The 10,695-nt window shown below is 32.6% G+C and overlaps 1 protein-coding gene across 1 annotated transcript; it reads right to left on the bottom strand.

Moving 5' to 3' along the window:
* Positions 1 to 365: 365 nt before the first annotated feature.
* LOC141701266 (putative Histone-lysine N-methyltransferase ATXR5) lies at positions 366 to 2,361 on the bottom strand. The gene is made up of 5 exons (XM_074504952.1): positions 2,280 to 2,361; positions 1,168 to 1,382; positions 938 to 1,038; positions 628 to 849; positions 366 to 525 (listed from the first exon to the last, which is right to left on the bottom strand). Exons 1-5 carry the CDS (start codon positions 2,359 to 2,361, stop codon positions 366 to 368), a joined length of 780 nt encoding a protein of 259 aa, XP_074361053.1.
* Between the last annotated feature and the right edge of the window lie 8,334 nt (positions 2,362 to 10,695).

The following is a 10,695-nucleotide window of genomic DNA, read 5'->3' on the forward strand; positions in this document are numbered from 1 at the left end:
CTAAAAAATAATTTCTTGTTGTTTCTTCATGGTTGTGAAAAAGGAAACTGTGGATTAGCTCCCGGATGTAGGTTACATGTGTGTAATGCTGGAGAGGTTGTGGCACTTTCTTAATGCTTTATATGTGACTTATACAATACCGTGGTTTCAAAATATATTATGTAATCTCTTAATTTAGTTGTTACAAATTTATTCTATTCATTGCGGAAACTAAAATTTGTAGCTATTATAAGTCATTAATCTGAAACTACATATCAACAACTACATGTATTATAAGTCATTTAGCCTTACTAAAATATATAACAAAATAACAAATATGAAGAATGAGTACATTGGTAAAAAAATGTTCATTCCTAGGATGCCTCCTAAATAAAATGTTGTGTATCATATCCACTATCTTGTCTATTATAATCGAAACAAAGTCGTTCTCCCTTTTTTATATTACGAAGAGCGACAAGATAAACATGACATTTACCACGAACATTGTACCTCACAGATTTGAGGTTTTTCTTCTTTCTTCCCTCCCTGTATTTTTACAGCACTAGTCAATATTTTGGTATGGGTATCCATATTTTTTAGACAACGAAAAATATAGAATTAAAGGGTATGAACCACATAAATACTTACGCAGAATGGTTGTTAATGCCACTGATGAAGCGAGCTATATTTCCCCGCTTGTCCGGGCAAATAAAGAGACCATCTTCTTCTTCTGAGTCTCTGTAAGTAAGGAGGGTCATAAAGCTATCAAAATTCTCATCATCTCTCCGATTCCTGACAAAATCTACATCTCCTGTATACTCAGCAAGAAAAGTCATGGCTTTGATTGGACCATCTGCTTCAACTTTGTACCTGGAAATGCAAAAATGCATAATTAATATACATTGTATCTGTATAATTAATAACAAAACCCAATTAATCTATCAAATATGTTTTATACCCTTCCACTTCATCAAAAACAACTTTAAGAGGAGGACATTTTCCTCCTTTCATCATTGCTTTACATTTCTTTATTGTTATGTAATCTTCGGTAGATAGTTCCTAACCAAATAAGAAATATAACATTAAATACAATGTGCATTCAATTAAGATAAATTCGAAAAGAAAAGAACATTACTTAACAAAGGAAACGAGTTGTGCTCCTATAATTAAAATTTAAAATATATATACCTGGATGTCATCTGCCTCATACTTGGATTGATTAGCAGATTTAGGAGCCATGTCATGTGAGTATGTCAGTTTATCACTAAATGCTACGTTCTTACTCTGCAGAGCAAAACGTAGAGAATCCATTTGTCTGTTCCTACTCTCAACATCATTTGCTGGAACGTACGGAAGAAATTTTGTAGATTTTTTTGGCAAACGTTTACGCCTTTTTTGAGGAACTAAAATATCAACAATATATAAGATAGCTATCAAAATATGAGGTCATGACAATAATTCATAATACAACTAAGTAATTTATAATACAACTATAAGTAGAAAAAATATTATGAATCATGTTTATATTTTTAAATACATTTTAAATAAAGCTCAAGTAAGATAAATGTCAATTATTTACATTTGTAAAAAAACAATTTTTTTTAATGTATATGTGAAAAATTAGCACATCTTTAGTTGTACCTACTTAGTTTAAATAATGTACACAACTTTGAGAAATAGGCCCCTACCTGCTACAAAGAAGTTAGGGGGATTTATGGTCTGTTTTTGCTTTTGACAATATTAGTACTAATAAAACAATATGCTATTGATAAAATGCAAAATTATGTCACATAATATGGAAATTAGCAAAATTAAAATTAAAATTAAAACACTTCATGTACTAAATAACAATAAAAATAGATTAACAACATATATACATATATGTACACAATTCCAAAAATGATCAATAACTTGATTTAAAAATAATAAAATCTTACCTTCGGGTGAAATGTAGTTAGCTATAATCCCAAAATACATCTTCCTTGATTTACTAGATCCATCTCTGGTTGATTCTCCAATATAATCAAATCAAATTTAAAAAGAAATCCAAATTGTAAAATTAAATAAAAAAAATTTCAGGACCACATTTTTCCTATTTACCTTACTTTGATTTTTAAAGTTACACAAGTTCTACAACCAGTGGATTATTAACAATTGTAACAATTGTAATCTCAAATCAACACTTAGGTCACAACAATTATTACTAACTTGTATTTCAGATCCGTGCCACTAAAACTTAGATATTAATTTTATTAGGACGCCCACAAACATACAATGTAATGAAGTAGAGTGACAGATACCTTCTGGGTGCTTACTGCGGCAACCATCACAATACCAGTTTTCAGGGGGAATTTCAAGAACAGCCGGTCTCAGACACTTCATATGAAACCCATTATCACAATCATCACATATCAATATTTGGTCCTCTTTGTCCCCAAATCCACATATCTTACATGTGAGCTCATTATAATAAATATGTGGAGCCACAACAACTATGGTTGCCCTTCAGGAGATCTTCTATATATTTCTCTTTTGGGTGGACTGGGGGGCCGGAGATGTTGGGAAGATGGGGCCGAGAATCGACTGGTATATTAACTTGTTTTGTGGCCTGATATAAATGGGCCAGTGACCTAAACTTGTGCACACGCGGGACCTTCTTAGGTGGAAACTGTGGGAGGTGGTTGGGTTGAGAATGTGGGGGGTAGTTGGGTTGGGAAGCTATAGGTGTGTTGAATGAAGACATCTTCAGATCTGTTGTAAAATGTGTGAGCTTGTGTTTTGTAATTGGGGATTTTTGTAATGGAAGATGTTGATCGGGAGAGGGCTTGTGAAAAGGGATTTATAGATACAATACAGGGCAGAGTTTTCTAGGGGCTCTAGGGGCTGAGTTTTCTAGGAGCTAGGGTTTAGCGGTTATCAATATAGCCGTTACCAATATAGCCGTTATCAATATATATTTCAGTAATATATACATTATTTTTTTTTTCAACATATATCATTGTAGTTTTAATAATAATTCTACAATATTTTGTAATACTTGATAATATTAAATATATTTTGTCAATTATTATTTTAATTGAATTGTTATTCCAAAAAATGATATGTGTGAAGCAAATTTATCATTTATTCTATCATTTTTATTTCTTCCTTAAAGATCAAATTTAGCAATCTCAATACACAATATGCACACCCTCTATATATCATCATAAATTTACGTGTTTCAAAAAATTAACTATTTTCAAGTAAATAATATTTAATTTAGTAGGTGAAGGTACGAGTTTTTTTTCTCAAAAAGTCTTTTTTTTCAAAATGATGTAAAATTTAAACTCCAATTCACATTTAAATTACAAGATTACCAATAATAAAACAAAGTCAACAATTTCATTATTGAAAAATCAAAGGTAAGTATTTAATTAAGTTATCAAAAGAATAAAATTATGAAAGTGAGCTTATTTACCAACTTCAATCCCCCAAATAAAAAGTGGTCACTGTATTTTTTGAATTTTTTTGGATTGTTTTAAGATATGTAAGTTCTTTATTCAAAAGTCTTAGAATTCTTAATTCCTTCATTTCATTGACAACTTGCATGCAATTTTTTTAGAAATACTTCATTGATCCATTGAGAAAACATTAAACTAAAATCAAATTCCGCTAAAAAAAGTAAAATCGAGCTAGTAAGTGAGTTAAAGAAAAGCAAAAAAATTGGCCTATAAAAGTAGCATGAAAGAAATGTTGTTTGATCATAATATTGCAAGTAGCAATTAAACATGAATTTCTCCGTGGCACATTGTCCACTATTCCAGTGTACCTGTTACATTTCCTACACCACTTACCCCCATCATAGGAATGTGCTTTATAAGATGTATCTTTAATGATAATCTCATCCCATCATCTCCCCTATATAAATTAAATGAACAAGATCCATAAAAATTGCTATGAATCAATATACTACAAGAAAAATGTCCATAGACATCGATTTTCGGCGATGTCTATGTTGTTTTGCAACAGATATTGATGTCGGTGATGTCTATTGTAGACATCGGCCATACATCGATGTCTTTCAGCCCATTAGACATATATTTCCTTCAAAACAGTGATGTCTATCAATTTTTAGACTTCGATTTCAACACAGAGAAACTAATGTATATTGTACTTTTTGACATCATTTTTAACACAACAAAAGTGATGTATATTTTATTCTTTTATATAAGCTTTTTCACAGTAAAAATGATGTATATTGAATTATTAGACATCCATTTTGTTATAAGAAAATTGATGCATTAACAAAATTAAAAACCTTGGAGTCATAAAATATATGTCCATTGCACAATTTAGAAAATACATTCAACTAATTATCATTCAACCGATACATCTATCATCATCAGTACACTCTAGCGTAGGACATATGATACAAGTTGTAAGAAAACTAAGAATCCAAATTTTTAAGCTGGTACGTCGTTTGGGACGAAACATGTGTAGCAGCTATGCAATGTCCTCTGCCTTGTGTAGGAAGGATCCCAGTTTTGATAATAATTCAAAAAATCAACCAGCATCTCTATATTTGGTGTATCCCAACTTAAACCGTGGCCGGCGTCTATAAATGAAAACCACAAAACTTGGTACTATGTAACACCACATCAAAGGCATTTAAGATGTACATATTTTACACAATAGAATGACACAATATCCAAGTTTTAAAGAATATCTAAAAGCTTGTACCTGATATACTACAACAAATCTGGCCATTTACTACAGTTTTTTTGAACTGAAATCGTCATAATTGAGCCATTTATAAAGGAAAAAATCATCGTTTTTGGTCGAGTAGTAAGTTCGTTTTTTCGTCACAAGATAAAATCGCGTCGCAAGTTAGGAAGTAGGGGCCCACATAATCAATACGACGAAAAATAACGTCGTAAGTTATGTACTTACGACGGAAAAAATGTCGGATATTACTTTATGGAACTCACTTTTAATAAGATAAAACATAATTTTATGACAGAAAAATGCGTCATAAGTTAGAAATTTCTGACAGAAAAAATGTCATATTTTAGGAATTAGGGCCTATTTACGACGAAATATGTGATGAACAACCGTCGTAAGTTTGTATTTCCAGGTTTAAAAAAATCTAGCCGGATTTCGGGCACTTTCCGGCAACCCCAATTCAACAATTTGATAGATTTCTTCAACATCTAATTTTATTAATAGATAGATTTCTTCAAAAGGTGGACTAACGACTAGAGACTATGTTTAGTTTCCATTATTTCCTTCAATAGTTGTAGGTAAAAATCAACTAGTATAAATGACATGAAAAGTAACAAGCCAGATTATATAGATACGACCATGATATTAATATATATCTCTGGATGGAAAAGTTCAATCCACCAGAAAGTTTTGAAAGACTTGTATTTAATTACTTTGTGTTTTGATTTCATCCATACTTTCATTCCGCACCATAGCCAAATCAAACACATTTATATATTCACAGTAAAACTGTTCTTAAAATTGAAAAAGTAGCCAGAATTACATTCAACCCCCCTTTCTCTAATTCTTTGCTAGATTGTTAGGGAATAACAATTGGTATCAGAGTAAGCTCTTGAAGAACAAAGAGTTTAAAGATCACAATAACTAACAAGAGGATGTAGGAGTAAAAATTCCATTTCTGGATAAAGACACCTATCACCATTAGAAGGTGAAGATGCATCTGCATCTACTCTCTCAAGATTAAGAATATGTGGACTGCATTGAGAAAGGCCCACATGTCCCTATGATAGCTACTATAGTAAATAAGCCATCCATCCCAAAGCCTAGAGCAGAATGGTCTGATCCAGATATTAAACAAGTTCATAAGGATAAGAAGGTCATGAATATTTTGTTTAATGGTGTTGATGGTGACATGTTTGACAACATCATAAACTATAAAACTGCTACAGTGGTCTCGGATACTATTCAGGTCATATGTGATAGAACTGAGCAAGTAAGGAAAAATAAAATGCAACTGTTAATTCAGCAATATGAGCATTTTCATAGTGAAGAAAGTGAGTCACTCACTAACATTTTCAGTAGATTTCAAAAACTGCTGAATACTCTAAAGTTGCATGGAAGAGTCCATTAAACAAAGGACTCAAACTCAAATTCCTCAGATCTGTACCAAAGAAATGGAAATATATGTCAATCTTACTAAGAAACTCTCAAGATTACAAGGAATGCACCTTGGATAGACTGTATGGGATTCTAAAAAGTTTAACAATTAAAATTTGGAAAAAAAATAATTTTAAATTTAATTTTACTTTAAAATAATTTTTGATAAGTGTGATTTTATTATGATTCCTACTGTAAAATTACTCTAAACTCTTTAATTAAAGTTCAATGATTTTTTAAATTAAAAAATTGTGCAACTTTGATTTAATTTTGGTAATTAAAATTTGTAATTATATATAATAAAAATAAAATAAATCTATTTCTGGTTGATTTTTGATTGGAAATTAAAAAATTAATCTTTGATAATTTTAAAACTACTATCGTCCCAGTGATCAAAATTTAATCGATTTAACTACACAATCTTGTATGAATTTTATAAATTAATCAATGAGATTGGGAATATTTAAAATATTTTTTTTAAAAAAAAAAGAAGAAAAGAGAGCTTCATTATGATTTTTTTTATTTAATAAAATAAATTATATATAATTACTTGAATTTCATTAATATAATGGATTCATATAATTATATTTCATCTATGTCTACAATATATATGATATTTAAAATAAAAATAATAAAATAATAATCATTTTAACAAACAAGAATTGTACTAGTTATAGGGTAGTAAAGTATAACGAGTGCATCTATCTTTTAATATGTGATTAAAAATGCTTTAAAATATAAAAACAGTTGACTAGTGACGGAATATTGTTAAATTATGAGTCACTTATAGAGTAAAGTTGCATGGAGTTCACCTTATAAAGTCCATCTATGTTCTGCAAATAAAATATTATCTAAAACCTGTTATGTTGCAAAACATGTTTCACAAATATCATTACTTTTTATTTTGTGCAAAGTAAACATGTTTTGTAGAATAATATATTTTGCTACGTTAGACTTGTAAAATATGTGCAATCTGCAAGATTTTCAATAAAATTGTGATATTTGTAGAATATCATTGGAAAAATGATATGTTTTGCAATAATTTAAGCTACATTTTAGTTGCACAAGGACTCCACGGACTCCAATGAAACACTGGACTCCATAGAACCTAATATATTATTTATTTTAATCAAGGCCGACTTAAGAAAAAATTAACATCTGTTATCCCGAATCAAGGCACATAATATTTAAATGTACTTGTGATTCTAATTGCACACAATGCAATTGCAACATTAAGTACGAAAAAGAAGATGAAGCCAACATGAAGGAAAAAGACAACGAAGAAGAAGCCAAAGACAACACTTGTACTTGCAATTGCCACTAGTCTTGCCATTTTCACTGTATTAGAAAGAATTATAATCCGTGGATAGTGTACATTTATGCTGTTGGTGCAATGGTAGCAATGGTTGTTGATGCCTGGGACGATGATGCGCCACCTGTCCACACTATAGGAACTTTGTTCTGTTGTTTCCAGGTCAAATGCAAATCTAGTTTGAACATTTTTTTTAGTAAGCAGGTGGGTGTCCCAGGGACACTAGTTCTAGTTTACGCGCACCTTGACTAATCTTGGAGAGAGATAGTTTGTAAAATATTTAATAATTATGTATGCTTGCTTTTCTATGTGCTTTGCTGATAAAATAATAATTATGATTGCTTTTAATCCTGGAGAGGGATAGCTTGTAAAATATTTGATAATGATATGTATGCTTGTTTTTCTAACTGCTTTGCTGATCAGGTTGGAGTTTCAGACAAAGAACGAGTATTGCAAAGGAAGCTTAACCATATAGCTGAAGTTGCAGATACATCCTCCTTAAACGGTCTTAACTACGTATTACAAGGTGCACATGCTCTTTGTAACTTTTAATTTTTTGATCCTCGGGTTACTTGCGTATTGTCAATGAGGATGCATATAACATATTCATGGAAAATTGATACTATTAGAAAAAAATAGAATATATGAATAGAAAATGTTTCTAATGACTTATGGTTAGTCGCATCTATCTATATATTCGAAAGAACTTGTGTTACTATCTAAGGCGCTTGCAATTTAATCTGCTACGACTAATAGAAAATATTTTCTTGCCCCCCCCTGCTTAGGGTATTGATAAGATTTTAAATTGACATATCTCAAGCAGACTGTTAAAGGAACAGGTACATACCAATTTTGATGCAGAACTCTGTATCTAGTATTTCTATACCAAACTAATGTCTGCAAATCAGTTCTTGCAAGGATAACCTCATCTGTTTTTATCACAATAGCAGCAAAACAAGATCCCTTGCTGAATATTAGAAGCAGAATACTGGCTAGAGATTGTAAAATTCTAGATAATAAAACTACTACTTGTTATTCAGAAAACCATTGCCGAGCTCTTACTTATATTCTTATAAGGTTTCTGTAGTTTGGGTAAAAGATCAGCGTAATTATTCATTAAAGGGTTTAACGTGACCTAGAGGAAAAAACTGTTGGGGATATTATCTAAACATGTTTCATCTGTTTATCTGTTTTTATTATGTTTGAATAAATCAACTAAGCGTTGTAGTAGGAGTAGTAGATTAAGGTTGTTGCGTTTCAGTAGGCTTCGTGGAAAGAGTTTGCGTTTCAGCTGGTCTCTTTAAATAAGCTGTGTACTCTTCTTCATTATTAATCCCAATTGTAGTATTTTATTCAGAGTATCATTTACTTGTTATCTCAGATTATTATTTAGTACTTACATCTGGTATCAGAGCTATTTTATCCCAATTAGTACCCTGTGTCAAACGGAATGGCAGAGTCAAGTAAGAGTAAAGAAGGGCAGGGGCAGCTAGGTCTGAGTTATCCTATGTTAACAAAGACTAACTATACTGCGTGGGCGATGAAAATGAGAGTTTTCATGCAAGCACATAACGTGTGGGAAGCAATTGACCCTAAAGACCCAAAGGCCAATGTGGACGACAAGGTAGACAAACGAGCTTTGGCCATGATTTATCAAGGTATTTCAGAAGATTTGCTGTTGACACTCGCAGAACGGAAAACCGCAAAAGAAGCATGGGAGGCGATTAAGACGGTTTCGTTGGGTGCTGAGAAGGTTAAGAAAGCTAAAGCTCAAACTCTTAAATCTGAGTTTGAGTCTTTAAATATGAAAGATTCTGAGAATTTAGATGATTTCTGCATGAAATTAAATGGTCTGGTAGCGAATATCAGGGCACTTGGAGAGACAATTGGAGAAGAGTATGTTGTAAAGAAATTGCTAAGGGCAGTGCCATCGAAATTTCTGCAAATTGCTTCAGCTATCGAACAATTTGGAGATCTCGAGAAAATGTCAGTTGAAGAGGTAATCGGTTCTCTAAAAGCACATGAGGAACGAATATCTGGTCAAGTGGATAGCAAGGAGGGACAACAACTCTTATTGACTGAGGAGGAATGGTCGAAACATGAGAGTGACAGTGGAGGAAAGCTCTTGCTCACACATGAAGAATGGTTGAAAAAATCCAGTCGAAGCGGTCCAGCAGTTTGGAAATGATCATAGAGAAAGGGACAATCACGGTGGTCGTGGCAGGTTGACAGGAGTAAAGTAAAGTACTTTAATTGTGGTGGCTATGGACATTTCGCAGCTGAATGTAGAAAATCAAGGAGAAACAGATTGCAACGGGGTGAAGCAAATTTAACCCAGACACATGACGATGAACCTGCACTCTTGATGGTTAAATATGAGGAGAGTGTAGATGGAGTGATACTTCTATCTGAAGGTGCTGACTCAACCAGAACTGTGACAGGGGATACTTGGTATTTAGATAACGGAGCAAGCAATCACATGACCGGGAGACGTGAAAAATTTGAGAGTTTGGACAAGACAATGAAAGGCAGGGTGAAGTTTGGAGATGGATCTTTTGTTAATATTGAAGGAAAAGGCACAATCAGGATTGCCTGCAAGAATGGTGAAACTAGAGTCTTACATGGAGTATATTATATACCAACGTTGCAAAGTAATATTATAAGTCTGGGTCAACTCTCTGAAGAAGGAAACAGGGTGGTACTGAACGGGACAGTTTGTATGTCTATGATAGCTGTGGAAGACTTCTTATGCACGTGAGACGTTCTGCAAATCGTCTCTACAAGATCCATATTGAAGATATTAAAGAAACGTGTTTGCTGACAAAAGGAGAAGAAAATACGTGGCTGTGGCATTCACGTCTCGGACATGTTAACTTCAAGGCGATGCAACTAATGTCAAACAATCATATGGTGTGTGGGCTGCCTTCACTCAATCAACCAAAAGAACTTTGCAGCGGGTGCCTCATGTCTAAACAATCACGTAAGCCATTCCCTGTTCATTCAAATTTTATTGCTAAAGGTGCATTAGAATTGATACATGGAGACCTTTGCGGACCTATCTCACCCCCTACCCCTGCTGGTAATCGTTTTTTCTTGTTATTAGTCGACGATTACTCTCGTATGATGTGGACATATATGCTTAAGTCTAAAACTGACGCACTGGCTTGTTTCAAGAAATTTAAAAATCTTGTTGAAAATGCAACAAAGGAGAAGATACAGGTGTTCCGTACTGATCGTGGAGGGGAATTTTGCTCTAAAGATTTTAC

The sequence above is a fragment of the Apium graveolens genome, unplaced genomic scaffold (assembly GCF_009905375.1).
Source record: "Apium graveolens cultivar Ventura unplaced genomic scaffold, ASM990537v1 ctg366, whole genome shotgun sequence".
Lineage (NCBI taxonomy): Eukaryota > Viridiplantae > Streptophyta > Magnoliopsida > Apiales > Apiaceae > Apium > Apium graveolens.